Raw genomic sequence first — 19,872 nt, forward strand, 5'->3', positions numbered from 1 at the left:
CACACCCATCACATCTGCTATTACAACGTTCCGATCGATTTCAGATAACCCTCCCTCTATCGCTTCATAACTCCTCACAAGCTGCAACCCTTCCAGTGCCCACTTCCACAAGCAAGCTTCAGGTCTTTTTCAAAGTAAAGTGCCATAATGTGTAAAACTGTCCTGCCCTTTTTATTAGGTTATCTTTTTAACTGACTAAGTTTTTAAGTGTTGCGTCTCTAAACCCATTTTTACCATAAGCTCCCTGGGTTTTTCGTGTGTGTGTGTGATTTTGCATAGCATGGTGATGTAGGAACGCATGCATCATGTTCTAACAGAACTGACCAGACAAGGGCTTTAGGTGGGTTTCGAACAGGGCATCATTAACAGAGCACACGGTAGACATTTTGAGTTTGAAATGGAGTGTAGTCCAAGTTAATATCCAGCAGGACCTAACATCTCTGGTGAGTGGACAGTAATAAAGATTTCCTGTGTATAGGAATTATCTGCCTCAAAGAATCCCGTGATGCTCTGGAAATGGATGATCTCTCCAAGAAAGAGAGCTTACAGAGAAAAGGAGACAGCCGTATATCTGAGCTCTAGGAAACTGATTTCAGGACTAGAGGAAGTGTTAGTGAAGAACAAAGAAGCAGTGAAAGCCAATAGGAGAGAGATGTCAAGAAGGACAGGAAGGGCTGATCCTGGTAGGATGGAGTAAACCCACACAATCTTTTCTCTCCCACTGAACACAACTGTAAGACCTGAACAGAACTCATGGCACAGCTATTTGGGGTCTCAGAAAAGTGAATATCACCAGGTGGATAAAAGAACACCACCAGACTTTGAACCACTGACGGTGGTGACGTTGTTTTTCCTCTGGTAGCCTCTGGCCTCAACTCAACACAGACCAAAACCTGGAAGTGAGCAGTAGGGGGCAGACAGACCCTGGAGAAAGCCTCTGGTTCTAGCTCACAGAACAGAAAAGGGAACTCCTAAAACTCAGAGTAGAGAAAATTCTGTTTTTTCATCCTCTCCTTTTACTTCATTTCCTTGCACCCCAGCCTCCAGTCAGTCCTGTGGCAGGAGCAGGGGCAGAAGCAAAAGTGGCTGGCCATCAAAAACCCCAGGAGCCAAAACTCTGAGAACACGATCTTCCTTCCCGTCCAGTGGAGCTGCAACTTGAGGAGGGCAGAGACAAACTCCATTGCTTTGTTTTCTGTTTTCCCAGTGCTATGGCACAATTGTGCAAGTGGGCAGTTTCACCAGAAGTGGGAGGTTTCTGGTCTGAACTGAAATGAGGAGCCCCAAGGAACTAGAAAGTACTGGGAAGAAAGTGGAAAGGGAAGAGATCAAGGAAGCAACCCCATGAAGTTTTTTATGAACTCTTGGGCTCACCCTTGACTTGCACATCATAGATCTGATCCTAATGGGCATACCAAAGACTTTGGGTACTGTGCTAACGGGTAGATTTCTGCCCAGGTCCCAGACTAACCACTGGGTGGTGCACACGAGACTCATCCAAATAGCACTGCAGATTTGACAAGTGAACTGACTTTGGGACACAGCACACAAAAAGAGGGCTGGAACTTTGACCTATACCTAACTAGGGCAAGTGCTTGCTAAAATAAAAATATTGACATTCTCCATAGGATCCAAACAAGAATCAGAGTCCCATAACGTTCAGAATGCAGTTACAGTAAAATATTACTAGGCATATCAAGTATCCCAAAATCTCAACTTGCATGGGAAGACCATTGACAGTTACCAGTGACAAGAGGACACACGTTGGGATTAATGTCTGACAAAGACATTAAAAGTTATTATAAAAATGCTTAGTCATGAACATTGTAAAAGAAGTTAAAAGTATCTGTAAAAAATAGAACTTAAGAAGAATTAAGTAAACATTTTAGAACTGAAAAATATAATAACCAAAACAAAAAAATCACTGGATAGACCCCATAGCAGAATGGAGACGACAGAAGAAAAAGTTAGTGAACTTGAAGACACATTAATAGAAATGATTCAATCTGACCAACAGAGAGAAAAAGATAGGAAAAAATGTACAGAACCTCAGGCACCTGCAGGACAAGAACAGAAAGTCTAGCATGCTTGTCATTGGAGTCCCACAGGAGAAGAGAAAGAAAGTGCTGAAAAAATATTTGAAGAAATAATGGCTGAAAATGTTCCAAGTTTGGTGAAAAATGCAAACCTACAAATTCAAGAAGCTGAACAAACAGGATACATCTAAAGACATCCATGCCCAGACATATCAAAATCAAATTACTGAAAACTAAAGACCAACTCAAAAATTTGAAAGCAGCCAGAGAGAAATGACATGTAACCATTCTAATGTCTGTACATTTCTCATCTGAAACTATGAAGGCCAGAGGAAGTAGCATAACATTTTTCAAGTGCCGAAAGAATTGTAAACCCAGAATTCTATATCCAGTGAAAATATCCTTCAGGAATGAAGGTGAAATAAAGACATTTTCAGATGAAGGAAGACTAAGAAAATTTGCAACCAGCAGACTTACTCTAAAAGAATTGCTGAAAGAAGTTTCTTCAGAGAAAAGGGAAATGATACCAGAAGGAAACTTGGAACATCAGGAATGAAAGAAGAGTAACAGAAATGGAAATAGCTGGGTAAATAGACTACTCTTCTTTTCTTAGTTCTTTAAAATGTTTGGTGGTTGAATGCAAAAGGTACAAAATTGTCTGATGATGCAAGTAGGTGTAACACATAAGACACGTGTAGCATAAATGGTGGAGGGGGAGGAGACCTATATGGCAGTAAGGTTTCTACATGGCAACTGAAGTGATAAAATATTGGTTCTAAATAGACTGTGAAAAGTTGAATACATATTTTGTAATCCCTAGAGTAACCAATAAAAACAAAATAAACCAATAAATAAGTAACAGAGGATAACAGGAAAATCTCTGAACACTTGGAAATTAAACACAGGTCTACATAACCCATGGGTCAAAGAGGATGTCTCAAGAAAGGAAATTAGAAAATATTTTGGACTGAATGAAAATGGAAATACAAAATATAAAAACTTCTGAGATGCAGCTAAAGCAGTTCAAGGAAAATGTATAGCATTATATGCTTATATTGGGAAAGAACAGTCTTGATCTAAGCTTCCACTTAAAAAATGAGTATACTGTATACTTGAAATTTGCTGAGACAGTAGACCTTAAATGTTCCCCCCCCCCAAAGTAAACTATGTGAGGTGATGGATATGTTAACTAACCTTAACCTGGTAGTCATTTCACAATATATATCAAATCATCATGTTGTGTACCTTAAATTTACACAATATTACTTGTTAATTGTATCTCGGTAATACTGGAAAACAATACTAGAGTAAACCAAATCAAGTAGAAGCAAAGAAATATGAGTAGAATTCAATGAAATTAAGCATTTTCTAGTATATATTTTTTCTTTTTAAAGCTGGTTGAGACCCACTGATTGATGTAATTGTCCATTAATGGGTTACAGCCCAGTTTGAAAACCATTAATTTTTATAACATAACTTCCAAAGAGAAATGTTCTGAACTCTCTTGCTAATTTATAAGTTAATATCTGGGATATAAGCAATTATAACACTGAGTTTGTGGTCTCATTAAAGGATGTAACTAGCCAAATCTGTCTTCCTTTGTGAACCCTTCCTGACTCCCTCAGGCAGATCACCCCTCCTGCTTCCATGTTCCGTGTTTCTTCACACAGCCAGTAGACATTTTTCAAGGCACTGAGGTGAGTAGCATACCATCGGTCTCTCTCAAAATTGCGCTCTCTGAGGGCAGAGATGGTGGTGTCTTACTCTTTTCTAAATCGGGCTTTTCTTGATGTGGTTAGTGTCTTACCCATAGATACCTTCCCATAGATATTTATCATATTTGAAATTTTAAAATTTTATTAGTTAATTAATAAAACAATAAACCCATTACATGTTAACAAAAATATCTTTTATGAAACTTACATTTTCCAAGTAAAAAAAAAAAAACAGAAAAATGACATTGTTTTACATTTTGCAAATCTCTTTAGTCTGACTTAATAGCAGATATCTGCATTCTCACGTCTACTTCTACATTCAGTCTGTTGCAATATGGTGTTTAGGTTGAAACAGATGAAGAAAATCCACTCATACACACGGATGTGTAATTGGAAAGGGAGTATCTGAATAGCCTTTTCAGACGTTGTGGATATTCTTGTATGATATTACACCAAAATTTGACAAGCGGTAGTTTCTGAAAGGTTAGTTGCAGTGTGGACTCTGCAACCTTATTAATACACTTCTTGTCCTGTTCCATCTTGTAATTTGAATGGACTGTTTATCTGCATGTAACATCATAGATTGGTCATTTGGAAAACATTGGTTCATTGAGTTATGCAGATCTCCCAGTTGTTGATACACTTAATGAAAGAATATTAAAAGATGGCATTCATTAATACTATCACTTTGATTTCTTTAGAAAGGTCTGTAGGTATTGGGAAATTGTTAAGCCCACTGTAGAAGATTAAAATTTTCACTTGAAAGCTCAAATTTTATCATTTGTAACAAACACTGTTGTTTTCCTTGAAGTGAGAAGGTCATTTCATTCAGTTTTGAGAAAAATGTATGATAGCCATCCAAGTATGAATAACCAGTTGGTTAGTTGTTCAAGTAAAAACGGCATTCCACGAAAAGCAGCCTGTTTGGCCCACAACTTACACAACTTCACAAATGCCTTTCTTCAAGACAACCAAAAAGATATGCTTTACGCATACTCCCCTTCAGTTACACAAAATATTGAAAAGACAGATCAAGTATTGTGAATAAAACAGAACCACTGATTCATCAAGGACATTGTTCAGTGAATGCACGGCAGTGAAGAATACAACTGCTAACTATCACTGCCTTGATCTGTGCTAAGGCACCAGCAGCTTTACCCACAATTGTTTTTGCACCAACAATGCAAAGAGCAACACAGTGACAGTGTCATTAGGCAAGTAGTTCTGAACTAGCAGCCCCCTCCACAGACATTAATCGCTGGTCCAGTGAAAGGAGTGTGCTGCCAGGTCTATGTATCCAGTTGCCCAACAGGAAATGGCCCTCATGATGATTCTCAAAGCCTAAAATTTACATACATTTAAATCATAGAGCCTCCTCACCTGATTCCATGCTCACTAAGCAAACTTTTGATAAATGAATGCCACCTAGTTAAACTCCAGACAGAAAATGCTAAGTGGCTAGGCTGATGCAACTGTGTGGTCTGCTTCAGTTACATTTCTCAATGTTAATTAGTAAGTTGCCATTATGCTTTTTATTAAACAGTTATGATGAGCTATGTTGAGTCAGCAGCCCTGAATCCAATCAATTTTGGGACACTGATGAGCTCGTTTCTGAGAGTAAATGCTATCTTATGAAAACCTCTCTCAGTAGTTTTTGTTCCTTATGACAACTTTGAAATTGTCTAAATAGGGATGACACTTTTGACAATTTCAAATATAAAATCAGAGATTTTTGAAGCCTAAAAACAAAACATGTAAAATGTTAAAAATAACACCCCCCAAATATGTTTTCTCGTGGAAGTATTAAAATACTGTTATTTCCTAAGTTCTCGAGAAGAGATGACTATTCTACTCTATATAATTTCCTTAGTTGTAGTTTGGTGCTTTGAACACTGAACACAAATTCTTTATTGATAAAGTGAGATTGAATTACGAGCAGGCACAGAGAACCAGCTTGTTCAACACTTCACCTCCTTTCTAGCATGTCCACCTGAATTGTAGAGGCTGGAAAGCTAAATAACTACATTTCCCAGATTCCTTTGCAGTTGAGTTTTAGATGTCATTTAGGTTCTTTCCAATCAGATGCACTAAAGCGGGTCTTTAATTTGGAGCCGCATTACGTGGGGAAGGAGGCAGGTGTGCTCACATAGAATGTGGCAGATGTGGACGGTCCTGGGGCTGGCAGCCTCATTCAGCAGTTCCCTGATCCCAGCACTGGCAACAGCAACCTGATAGTCCAGTTCTGCAGTGTGGTTTGGGGATGTATTTCTGGAATGTCAGGCAATTATTCTGTGAGCTATCTATACACCTTAATAAACTCTGTGGGTTTAAACTACCTTGAGTGGCTTTTGTTGCTTGTAGTCAAGAACTGACCAATTCACATTTTAATAACATTTCCTTTAACATAATAATGTTTCTGGTTTCTCCAGTTTTATAGCAGTATTTTCTTTCTCAATTATTTTTCTAAGCCAATACAATGTCCCTTGTATACAGTTAAATGCTACTTAAAAAAATCAAACTACTATGGCACTGTTTTAGGATACATCTATATTTTATTACAAAACCATTCTTTTGGCATTAGTTGGTTACAGTGATAGCAAGATACTGTGAGCATGGCACAGCAGCTCTAATGTAACAACTGCATTCCCTGCTTCCTGAACCAAAACTAAGTTACCTCATATCCATTACATACAAGTGACCTGTAATCATTAATGCTGCAAATCCTGACGCATATACCATTTAGGGAGGAGCTGATGCTAAGGGATTAGAGTAAATGTTGGTAAGACTACAAAAGTTCCTTTATGGGACTTTCTGTTTCTTCTCCCACCCCCCGAATTACTTTGCTTTAGGAAACAATCACATTACTTAGAGCTAGTCTGAATAGCAGCAGCACCCAAGCAGCATCACACCTAGTTCTTGTTAAAAAGCAGTACCTGCACGATGCACATTTTACACCACAGGCAAAGGGAATGCTCGCTCTAGTTTTAAACTCCTGCATTAGAGTCTCTTAAAAAAATAAAAGCGTTCCATCAAGTTCTTCTAGATGGTGTTATTGCTGTACATTTGTTGGTGGGTCACTTTCTGTGCTGTGTTTGCTTTGAAGGGATCTTCCAATGTATCTCCAATATTCCTTTCTTATAGTGTCCTTTTCTTTAGCTAGGATTTCACATAACTGAAAACAAAAAACAAAAATTCATTAAAGAAAATGTATAAGTCAATCTCTAGGGCAAATGCTTTTGAGCCAATATAGTTCAACGCAGATCACGTTCAAATGAGATACACCACCAGTCACATACCATGTTCACCAGTGTCATGGGTGTTGCCCTAAACAGCAGAACATGCCTTGCATTGAATTCCGAGTAATGATGTTGAAAAGGGGCATGAATATTAGTGGCACTGGGCAGACCCCACTTTGAGATACTGAAAAGATAAGCAAGGAGTCCCACCAGCTTACCTCTAATGCTTTATTAAGAATGTCCTCCTTGTTGTCGCATTGGTTTTCTAGCATGTCTTCATAGATATCCACAAGAAAGGCAATTAGGTAAGGGGAACTGTGACTTGGTTGTAAATCAAGTAATTGATTTAACAGATTGGGATATTTGGAAAGACCAGGATCCTGCAAAATCCTAAGAAAAAATTACTCTCAATTTTGAGAACGAAGGAAAAAAAAGTAGAAAGATCAAGAGAAAACGACCCCTGTAGCATAAGCAAGAAAAGGAGACTTATTTTGAATGAAGGAAGTTGAAACTAAATGAAATTTCTAAATTATATGTGAGCTTTATCATGGATAATTAAGAGCTGAGCAAAATTAGTTATAAAGAATACCAAAGTTTATAACTCAAACTACAACACACAAAATTAAAGCAGAAAATAAACTATCTTCTTAAAATTAAAGTGAAGGGAAAAAAACTCAGGAAAGATTCTCTTGACATAGTTCCTTATTCCTTTAGCTCTCCAGATAATTATGGGTCCCAATCATGAACACATCTCTAATGTGACTCCATACTTTGTGCTCCTTGGGCCTAGTTTCCTTAGAGATCTCTAAGTTCAACAAGGAGCCTGGTTATGTCAGTGGCCAGGCAAGTGAAACCTTGTCGACTGAGGGAGTGAGACTTGTAACAGGATATCTCTAGAAATGAAAACAGAAAGGTTGGCTATGCAATCTGTAAACAGTCTGTCTTGTCTTACTGTGCTCCTGAGCTGAACAGAAACTGAGTATGTGTATTCTGTTCTTTGACAGAAAGACCACAAGATTCATAAATACAATTAATATCGTATTATTGTTTACTCATGGATTATTCTAAAAACTGTGCTGGTTTGTGCTTGTGAGGGGAAGAGAAGAGTAGATGGCACTCTTCTTGGGTGATACCAAGACACTGTTAGCTTCTGCTCTTAGATGTAGAAAAATGATACATTCTTTAGTATCCTTTTAGAATCTGATTACGGAACACAATCTGTGATGCATCATTTTAGCAGGTTGTTTTTTATCTAAAACAAGCAAAACAACTGCTTACCCTTTCAAATAGTTCCATGCACTTTCATTATGTGGTACTAGTTTGATCATTTCCAGAGTGTACCTGTAAGAAAAAGACCACAAATAAATATGTGTATAAACTTAAAAGAGCAGTGCAATAATTGGAAAAGCTTTAATAAGATTATGGCACAGTTTGCATACGAGCTTTCACTTATCTGTCTTAGTGGATGCTGGTAACTCTTTAGCTCATTCCTAAATTAGTGAATTCCTCCAATCTGCACCTGTCAGTTCTTACACACTTCCTCCCGGCTATATATTTGTAACCAATTCCGGGGAAAGACATTTAACTAACACGAAAGCTCAATTCACAATACGAAAAGAGGGACCGGCCCCGTGGCCGAATGGTTAAGTTCATGCCCTCCACTTCAGCAGCCCAGGGTTTCACCGGTTCAGATCCTGGGCGTTGACATGGCACCGCTCATCAGGCCATGCGGAGGCGGCCTCCCACATGCCACAACTAGAAGGACCCACAGCTAAAATATACAACTATGTACTGGGGGGATTTGGGAAGGAAAAAAGCAGGAGAAAAACAAGCAAACAAAAACAAAACAAAACAAAAAAACAATACGAAAAGAAACTAACGTGGGAGGCTTCCTTTAATTTAGGCTTTCCCTCTGAAGGAAATGTCAACTAAAACAAGGAGATTTTCCTTTTATTGGTAAATCTTGAGAAAAAAGTCTAAGATCTACTAATGTCAGACAAATCCTTAGTCACTGAAAAGGAACTACACAACTTTAGGAGCTAAAATAAAAAACAGACAACATGGAAATTATGTAGGCAAAGAATAAAAATAAGAAACCAACACAAACATATATTTCTTAGATTCCAAAAGGTCACCAGTACACTATGTGATTCCCAGGCAAATGGACACTCCCCACCTTTCTCTTCCCCTTAACCAGATTATTAAATACAATTTAGATCCAGTAACAACAAATTCCAAGGCAGTTACAGAATTGTGCTTCATATACTTACTCAAATGAGTAAGGCACTGACTAAAGTTTAGTGATCTTGGTTTTGTTGCAGGGCTGTTACAACAGCATTTTTTTCCACAGAGAATAATAATAAACTCATTCAGCATTATGAAAAGGTTTTTCCAACTACTTTTACATGACCTAATGTTTTCAGTTATTTGTAACCAGGTCCTTGCAGGTCTTAACTAGTTCTTGTAATTTCATTTTGACAATAGCTAAAACATTTTATTTACGTGCATGTGCACTAAATCATTACCTATTTTAATAACTGAAAAATGGACTTTGAGGTCAGACTGCCTGGCTTCAAATCCTAGCCCCATTAGTTATTATCTGTGTGCGCTCAGGCACATTACAGAACCACTCTGAACCTCAAGGTCTTCATCAAGCATCTCAGTGTTGTTAGGAGAATTAAATAAGAATTCTCAGCATACAGTAAATGCTTGATAAATGGTAACTGCTATTAATAGTGCTAGTAGACTATGTACTCATCTGGAAACATGGCCATGATATATTAAGTGAGCCCCAATGTGTATAATATGATTGTCTACATTTCTGTGCATAAATGTTTGCAAATATATTTATAAGACTCTCATTAATTGCAACTCACTCTAAAGAACGGGATATGGGAAAGAGAGAGAATGAGAGATTCTGAGGTTTTACTTATATAGTTTAGTACAATTTCCTCCACAGCTAGAGTGAATTACTTTTTATAATAAAAATAAAAACTACAGAAAATAATCAGCTACATCTATATTCTTCGAATTAAGAAAAATTAAACTAAATTCTAGATAACTATAGCTACACGTAGCATTTTAAATATTTCTTTTACCTATCTTAAGGGTATGATAAACCTTAATATGGAAAACTCCTTTGGATTCTTGGCTAATTACTTCTGTTTCTATTTGCTAACAGAAAGCCAGTGATATGCCTTTGAAGGCTATGAGAGAAGTCTGTATTTTCCAAACTCTTCGTATTCAATTTTCAAATATCTTATTATTACTAACCTAGTGAAGTATGCTACAGTAAATAAGGAGTGTGTAATATTTGAAATCCCTAGTTAGTAACCGGTTAATTCAAGGTAGAATAACCTGAAGCATTCTACCTTTTGACAAGAAAGCTCCTGAACCCTCTAAAGGATACTTTGTTTTCCTTCAGAGTACTTTTTTTCTAATCCTCAAAACAGAATACCAACTCTTAAAGAAAAAAGAAAGTAAAAAATGGAGTGCTGGATGATGAGTCTGAATTTTCTCTACTTAAGCCCTAGTACTTAGGTTAAGATTAAGAATAATAAAATTATTTTAAAAAGTCCACTGTTGGGGCTGGCCCCGTGGCCAAGTGGTTAAGTTCACGCGCTCCGCTTAAGTGGCCCAGGGTTTCACCAGTTTGGATCCCGGGCATGGACATGGCACTGCTCGTCAGGTCATGCTGAGGCAGTGTCGCACATAGCACAACCAGAGGCACTCACAACTAGGATATACAACTATGTACCAGGGGGCTTTGGGGACAAGAAGTAAAAGAAGAAGAAGAAAAAGAAGATTGGCAACAGATGTTAGCTCAGGTGCCAATCTTTAAAAAAATAAAGTCCAATGTTATTCTTTAGATCAATACTACTCAAGTAGAACTTCCTAAGATGATAGAAATATTCTTTATCTGTGCTGTCCAATACGGTAGCCACTAGCCACATGTGGGTACTGAACCCCTGAGATGTGACTAGTGCAACTGAGGAACTGAATTTTTAATTTAATGTCATTTTAATTACTTTGAATTTAAGTAGCTGTCTGTGGCTAATGGCTACCATATTGGACAGTACAGCTTTGGAGAGCAGAGCAGTGGAAAGAAAGCATAAGGTGTGCTTGCGGGGCACGTGGCTACTCCAGAAAGAAGCCTGGAGCAGAGTTAATGCAGGATACTGGATTGTAGACTTTCTTTTTTTAATTTAAATCACCAGAACTCTATATCGAACAGATAAAAGAAAAGCTAGCTGCCCTCATCCAAGCAGAAGTAAGGGCAAAGGAGATGAAAGACAGACATGCCATAAAAATCAGCTCTGCCCAGCAGGTGTTAAAGCAACTTTTGTAATTAAAATTATGACTATGGTCTCATCAGGCTATAAAAGCAATAAACACGTTCAAATTTAAAACAGACACTGAGATAAAACAAAGTCAAAAAGGAGGTGGCTGTTAATGTTTATCAATATAACACAGACATTCATGCCAATTCAGAAACTTCTAGCTCTTATAACAACTTTTTCTATTTGTATGCTAGAGCAGTAGTTTTCAACTGGGGATAATTTTGCCTCCCAGGAGACACCTGGCAATGTCTGGGGACATTTCTTTTTGTCACAACTCGGGGCAGGGGCTTACTACTGATATATAGGGCATAAAGGCCAGGAATGCTGCTAAACATCTGCAAGGAACAGGACAGCCCCCTACAACCAAGACTTACTTGGTCCAAACCCTGCACTAGAGTAACATGGCATCTGGGCACTATTATCTAAAACGCAATAGAATTTAATGAGACAGTTTTAAAATAAAGCTTGTTAGACACTAAGAAATCTGATATCTTCTCAATCTGTATTAGCAACAATATTTCAAGAAACTTAAGACACTACAAAGAAGTATACTATATTATTTGTAAATCTGTCACTAAAGGTTTCATCCAAGTATTCTATCCTATGCGTTCCATGAGGGTATGAGTGGGGGCAGTCTTATCTTTGCTGTATCCCCAGTCCCTGAGACGTGGTAGGCACACAAATATTTTAATGAGTTACTAAGTGAAGAGATTACTAACTGGACTTCTCTCTCCAACACAGCACGATCATCGTAGCCAGTTGTGTTAGAAATTACGAAGTATCTTTGGTTCCAGACAGAGTTATTTCTCACATCCTCTTTAAGAAGTTGGTCTACATACTGCAGCTCATTATCCCAAAGTTTAAATTCCTATAAGAAAACGAAAAATAAAATATCCAATTAGAAATGTCCTATTATTTATAAACAATAAAAATAAATAAGTCAAACTTCAGCAAAGCTAAGTAGGCACAACTGAAGACGTGGGAGTCATCATATACTTGGAGGAAAGTGATAGGTGCATGTCAAGGAAATGGAGGGGGAAGAAAAGTCATCAAAGACAAGGGAATGGAGATGAGGAAGGAAAAAAATCAGAAAGTGAGAGTCTGAAGCCAAAATGGCCTGTAATTCAGTACTGTCTTCCTGAGAGCAATTTAGATACCAAGAGGCATGTTTATATTACTTGACCGAAGAACTACTCTAAAGCTAAATCAAAAGCAAAAAAAAGTATATCTAACTAAATGCTTATGCACTGTTTATGGGTGAAAATTCAAGGGGGAAAAACGTCAGTAAATAAAATGATTAACTATAGTATAGTATATTAATTTTATGTGATTTGATATTAATACACAATATTAAAGGGAAATATTCAAAAATGCACATATATGATAAAATTACATTAAAATACATGTATTTAGATATAAATGATTATATTATAAAGCTGTTTTAATAAAAAAAATTTATGGGGAGAAGAGAACCAATAAAGACAATTTGAAAAGGAGTAAAATGGTTGAAACTTAGAAACATTGCAAAATTGGGGATGATAACTATGAAAAAGCTAATGGAGTTATATTCCTTATTCAATAATAGCAAAAATGTAAAAGCTAATAAAACAAAAATACTGAATACTTTTTGAAAATGTATCCTTTTAATCAAATTTAGGAAAGTTTAAATTTTAAGTAAAAAAATTTTGACGAAATGTTCTTCGTATAATGAATAGTGGACAAAGTAGCAATTACTGGAAAAAAGTTCAGAGGAAACAACACTGGAATTGTTTGCTAGAATAAATAAAATGCCCAGAGTGGGAGTAAGAACTATTCTGTTCTATTCAGGATTTAGCATAAAATTTTAACAAGTGGACAGAAATAAAACACATAATAGTTACTATAAAATCATATTCTAAAGTTTATATATGCAAAGACCTTAGTTTATACTATGCCCTTGTTAATAAAAATAACACAGCTATATTAAAAAATTACAACTATGTTTTCTATTCAATTTGCTAGCAAATATGTGATGCAAATTCAATCTAAAAAATATTTTAAAATTACTATTATTCTTCTTTAACATGAAGCTACTCACCAACATATCCCAAGAGATTTTAAAGGTTAACCAACATGAAGGATGTCAAGTTTTAATTATCTTAATAAAGCTTCATCATTACATATTGTGTGCAATGATCTACATGTGTGTTTTGGTTCAGAAGTATATTTACAATTTAATAGTAATTTTAATTTAATTCAGTTAAAAAATAAAAATCCAAAACACATTGTAACAAGAAAGGTGATACCTGAATAACCCATTGTCGATGTTGCCAGGCATGATAATTCTTTGCATCCTGATTAAGAATATCAGCAATAAACTCGAGCTCCTGAGATGGGTCTTTTAGCCATTCCACTAATACTCGCCTATGGTGCCTAAAGCCAGGAGAAGAAGGGAGACAAGTTTTGTGTTAATTTACCCAAGAACTAAAGTATCAGCTGCATGAGTTACACTAGGGGATGTGGAGGGGCACTCAAACAGAAATTCACCTCTAATTCTCAGGACTCTCCTGGAGAGAAAAGGTAACACAAAAGAAACACTAAGAGAAAAAATTTCACAACACTAAGAGTTGAGTAACGTAAAACAGTGATTTGTGTGTAAAAAGAAATCACACACCTGGGGCTTAAAGAAGGGTTATCTCAAGCTAAATCTGGAAGCACAGTAATCTTCTGACAAGCACAAAATTCTGTCAAAGAATTGTGAAACACTCCCAGAGCATAATGAGACCACAGGAAATGTGATGCTATTTTATCAAGTATAGAAGCTCCTCTGGTTAAAAATAGGCTGTCAGTTTTCCTGAAGTCCAAAATGCCACCATACGAGCCAGTGTTCATTCCACCAGTTGACGAAATTCACTTCTATTCTGGCAAGTAGCTATGTCAAGTTGCAGGTTTGTCAAAAGAGGAGTTTCTGTACTAGGAAAATACCTCTAAGAGTTTTCTACTGGGTTCTATTTTTATAATTTTTTTAACCTGGGGCCGGCTCCATGACTGAGTGGTTAAGTTTGTGTGCTCTGCTTCGGCAGCCCAGGGTTTCCCTGGTTCGGACCCTGGGCATGGACCTAGCACCACTCACCAAGCCATGCTGAGGCGGCGTCCCACATGCCACAACTAGAAGGACTCACAACTAAAATATACAACTATGTACTGGGGGGCTTTGGAGGGATGAAGGAAAAATAAAAAAATCTAAAAGGTAAAAAAAATTAAAAACTAATTTTTTAACCTAAAATATTTATAAAAATCTATTAGTGAAAATCTTCTAAAATTCCTTGTGGTGATGATTGTACCTATCTGTAAATATACTAAAACCACCGAATTGTACACTTTAAATGGGTAAACAGTATGCGAATTATATCTCAACAAAGTTATTTTTTAAAAAATCCATAAGTATGCATTATACTAAAAGTGAACAGGGGTGATGGGGAAAACGGATTTAACACTTAATGAATTATCTGTTCTATATGTATGGAAAATTAAAAAACTGATCTTACAGAATATTAAGAAAGCAAGATACTACACCAAGAGAAAGATCCTAGAGGAAAAGGTTTCTAAATAATTTAATTCAGAAATCTTTCAAGTTAGTTAACACTAGTAATAATCTATTTTTCCAAGTTCCTGGTAAATTCTTTAATTTAGGAAAAACCTGATTAGATCCTTGTCAAGGTGACTTCTTGGAACAAAATACTAAGAAGCTCTCTCTGATGTTCTATGATTTAAAGAGTATTAATTAAATACTGGAGTTTAATCTTACAGCAGTTTTCATAGTGAGAATTTAATACAATGTGATCAATTAAGTAGGCTACAGGATCTGCATTACTTGTACTATATTGGTTATACCAGCAACCAGCAGAGTGGTCAATATAAATGTCCTGCGATTAAAAAACTGCTGGGTTTCAACAGCAGCTGCTCTGGGTGGCTCTGTACTTTGTTACTCATAACAATAGGTGACAAGGTGTGATGCCTGGATTTTATAGCAACAGATTCTTAAACAAAAGCACCTTAATTCGCAAGGTAAATAACTTCTTAGTGAGGGTCCCAAACTCTCCAGCTAATCGCTTTTCTCACTAGGACAACTATTTGATGATGCAGTTTCTCAGGAATGTAACAATCCAGCTATAAACAAAGAGGTTACAGTGGTGAGGCTGTTTAACCAAAATCCTACAAATGGAAATCTGCAACAGCCACCACTCCATTCTTTGCCAAATAATGTTCAGTTATTCACTGCTAGGGCTATTATGTTCAAATTCTTTGAAAATCAAATATCTACATATGGTTACAGACTCCTTAATGATACTACTTCATTATGCAGATTATTATTAGCCAAATGGGCCAGATAGCAGTTCGCACTCCACATTTGTCAACATTTGGGACAAAGCTGTGCTTTCTTCTAAGGCTAACCTATGCGCTGGCTCCGCTCCCAACTCCAATCTACCCTCCATTAATTTATTCCCCCTTTCCTCCAGAATTCTCACCTTCTCTCCTTCTGTTAATACTCTCCCCTCACCAGGAAGTCTTTACCACCTTGGGAAAACAAAAATGAAAACCATAGCTTGACTGGCTACTTGCGATGTCTTCTTTTCTCCACAGCCAAGCTGCTTCTTCTATTTATGATTCAACCCACTGCTGTGTGACTTCTTTCCTCTCCCAACCACTTCTCTCCTGCCCACCTCGTCATCCACCCACCCTCTGGTGGGAGGGCTGCTCATGCCCAGATCACTAAGACTCACCTCCTTAAAAAATGCACTGGTCATCTTTTATTCCTTACTTTCCTCGACCTCCCGGCAGTGGCTGATATTGTCATTCATTCCTTTCTTCTTAAAACTCTCTCTTTTGAATTCTGTAGCAACACTAACTTTTGGTTTCCTTCCTCAGTCGCCCTGGAACACTTCTCTGCCTCTTAAATGATCATGCTCACCAGCGTTCTATCCTCAGCCTTCTCCTCTAATTCTCCCTGAACATCCTTATCTCCAGATGAGCCTTCTTCAACCACTTATTGGACAGCCATACATAGGTTTCCCATAAGCACATCAAACTCCACTTGTCCAATACTGAATCCATCCTTCTTCCCCAGAAATGTGCTGCTTTACACCTCCCAAATTCCTCAAGTGGTTAGCACCATCATTCACTCAGTGGTCAACCAAATATATAGACATCATTCTTCTCTGTCAGTCCCTCAACAAATTAAACTTCAGAACCTGAAGCTTCTGTCTCCAAAAACTCTCTCAAATTTCTCTCTCCTATACCCCCGACAACTCTCTTCAAACCTACACCACTGCAATGGCCTATGAGGACCATGAACCTATTCCAGTCCATCCCACACCCTTCTGAGACACAAATCTAATCAAGTTACTGCCTTAATTAAAATTTGTCAATAGCTCTCCACTCCACTAAGATCAAGTCCACATCTCTTATTAATGTTCATAAGGCCCTTTATGATCTCACCCCATGACTCCCCAATGTACTCTAATCACACAGAATTATATGCAGTTCCGAGTTCATCAAGCTTTCTTTTGTGCCTCTCCTCAGATGTTTTCTTTGCCTCAGAGGTCTTTCCTCTCAGAAATCATCCTTAAATCTCAGGTGTAAAGATAAGGTGGTGTGTGTGTCAGTCATTAGACTGGAAAAAATAAAATGGTGGTCACTCCTGCAGTATGAGCAGGCAGTGTGGCACAGAAAGAGGAGACAGCTCCTGATGGCATATCATGCTGCCCCTTCCACTGCACCACCATGACAACCACAACCATCAGCATCTCCTCCTCCTCCACCACCCTAACAGCAGCACAGTAGCTTCCATTCATGGGGTGCTCACTAGATGCAGGATACTGTTCAAACTCTTTGCTGTTTCTTTCCTGTTTGTTCTCAGTCCTCCTGTTCTATAACTTCTTTTTCCCCCATTGTGTTCTGCTCCCCTCGCCTACAATCCCCATACTCTCGTCTATGCTAAGAGGCTTACTTTCTAGAATAAGTATACTCTGAACTATGCTTTTCACACTGTACTGTAAAATACCTGGTTTTACTATTTGCCTTTCCCTTTTAGACTGTATCTGTTTCATCTCTGTATCCCCAGCATCAACAAAAATTTTTTTAATAAACAAATAAAAGATCAAATACCAGAAGTAATTTTATAACAGTGAATAGAAAACATTTTTTACGATATTTTTCTCTAATTTTTTTCTGACTCTAGCAGTATTACATACATAAAATGTCAACATTTTAAATAATCATAGCAGCAAACACTTGAATGTTAACTAGGGGTCAGGCACCACTTTAAGCACTAAACATGAAATTATCTCATTTAATCCTCCTAACAACCCTGAGACAGGTAACATTAGCTCCAGAGCAAAGTACTAAAATTATAAAGAAACAAACAATTCCCAGGGCCAGCCCCATGGTGCAGTGGTTAAGTTTGGTGTGCTTCACTTTGGCAGCCGGGGTTCACAGGTTTGGATCCCGGCAGGGACCTATAGCACTCGTCAGCCATGCTGTGGTGGCGACACACACACAAAGTGGAAAAAGACTGACACACCTGTTAGCTCAGGGCAAATCTTCCTCAAGCAACAAAAGAGGAAGACTGGCAACAGATGTTAGCCAGTCTTCTTCTGCAAAAAGAAACAGTTCCCCCACTGACAGGCACTATTAGCATAGTGACACATTTCCTTCCTCCTTCATCTTACCAAACTTGATAGTTTTTGGGCTGTTCCTCAATTATTGCAGTGATGTAGTTCATTTCCTCATGCAGATCCTTTTGAAGTGACTTTAAGAGAACTCTCCGAAAATGCCTACAGCAAACATCAAGCATTCAAAGCCTCATTAGTCCACATAAATCGCCACAGTATTAAATGAAGCTACACAACAACCAGGCATTTTGGGGGTAAGTATTCTATATAACCAATAAGTTAGCAATTTAACTGCTTGTGGTTGTCCAAACGCATACAATTATCCAGTAATTGGAAGAGTCAAGTGTTTTGAAGTAAAAAGAGTGAAAGGTAACACGTGAAATAGAAGAAAAAACAACTAATGATTATTTCCAGGCAATACTCTGGTTACCAGTGTTCTATCACACGAGAACCAAAGACAGCACTTTCCCTGTATGCTACAGCTTGTTCATTAGATACATTATTCAGACAATAAATTCCAGTACAAACGTCATCAAATATTTTACTTTTAGAATCACAAAAATGCTACTTAAAAATGAAAGAAGTTTCTCTTTATTTCTTCATAGGTGGAGTCAAGTCATTAAAAAACTTCTCCCTGGGGGCCGGCCCCGTGGCCAAGTGGGTAAGTTTGCGCACTCCACTTCAGTGGCCCAGGGTTTCGCCGGTTCGAATCCTGGGTGCAGACATGGCACCACTAGTCAAGCCATGCTGAGGCAGCGTCCCACGTGCCACAACTAGAAAGACCCGCAACTAGAAAAAATACACAACCATGTACCGGGGAGCTTTGGGAGAAAAGGAAAAATTTTAAAAAATCAAAAAAAAACCCAACAAAAAACAAACCTTCTCCCTAAAGACATGATTAGTTCTAGTCTATTTTTACTTAAAAATTTCAAAAACTTCCAACTCAGTACATAACATGAGACAAACAGCTGCTTTAAAAGTTATCTTTAAAAAGAAATGCTAAATAGAAGAAATAACAGTATTTCTCTCCTATTATTATTAGTTTAAAGAAAATTAGACTTCATTGCACAGGTACATAAACAAGCAGCTTGGTTTATATGGGTAATGATTTCAGATGTACTGCTTTTAAAAAAACACCAAATGGGGGCCAGCCCCGTGGCATAGTGGTTAAGTTCGCTCACTCCAGTTCAGCGGCCTGGGATTTGCGTGTTTGAACCCCGGGCACAGACCTACACACCACTCATCAAGCCTTGGTGAGGTGGCATCCCACACAGAAAATAGAGGAAGACTGCCACAGGTGTTACTCAGTGACAACCTTCCCCCAAAACAGGAAGATTGGAAATGGATGTTAGCTCAGGGCCAATCTTCCTCACCAAAACAAAAAACAAAAGCAAAAAAAAAAACTACCGAAAAACCAGCAAATAAACTTAGGAAATTCTAAAATGCATTCTAAGTTGCTTTGTGCTACGTACAGTCAGAAATTTCTTAAAAGTTAAGAAACTGCATAAAATGATGGAATATGCTACTAAGAAGTTCAGTTATATATGGTAGATGGTAGATTAAATAAATAAGTTTATCCTTGCTTTCTAATAAAACCCCACTAAAATGATAGTAAAGGGGAAAAAAACGGTATAAATCCACAAAGAAAAAGAGAATTGGGGATGAGGGGATATCACAGGAACGGGAGGAGGTCAATAAAATTAGGGAAAATGGTAAGCTGATGGACAAGCTTTGACTTAGAAAAACAGAAAGTGCTAAAAACCTGTCAACAGGGGAAGAAAGGTTCAGAAATCAGACATAATCAGGTATTTCCAAAATTGGGAGTCAAGTGTAGGGCTAAAACCAGTGTAATGTGTAGAATGAGTCCTTAGCAGCCGAGACCCCCACCCCCC

General features: G+C 37.6%; 1 protein-coding gene across 2 annotated transcripts in view; it reads right to left on the bottom strand.

The window, feature by feature from the left end:
- Positions 1–6,283: 6,283 nt before the first annotated feature.
- The window catches only part of FNTA (farnesyltransferase, CAAX box, subunit alpha), a 30,075-nt gene continuing 16,486 nt past the window's right edge, over positions 6,284–19,872 (bottom strand). Inside the window, exons 4-9 of one of the 2 annotated variants that reach the window (XM_023630751.2) lie at positions 18,038–18,142; positions 13,613–13,739; positions 12,047–12,195; positions 8,266–8,328; positions 7,206–7,377; positions 6,284–6,923 (exon numbers count right to left, since the gene is read on the bottom strand). In XM_023630751.2, coding sequence (XP_023486519.1) covers positions 6,801–6,923; positions 7,206–7,377; positions 8,266–8,328; positions 12,047–12,195; positions 13,613–13,739; positions 18,038–18,142 — 739 coding nt within the window. In that variant the 3' untranslated portion in view covers positions 6,284–6,800. The remainder of the gene's footprint in view (positions 6,924–7,205; positions 7,378–8,265; positions 8,329–12,046; positions 12,196–13,612; positions 13,740–18,037; positions 18,143–19,872) is intronic. The other variant, XM_070253322.1, reaches the window with a different exon arrangement.

Source organism: Equus caballus, chromosome 27, assembly GCF_041296265.1.
Source record: "Equus caballus isolate H_3958 breed thoroughbred chromosome 27, TB-T2T, whole genome shotgun sequence".
NCBI lineage: Eukaryota > Metazoa > Chordata > Mammalia > Perissodactyla > Equidae > Equus > Equus caballus.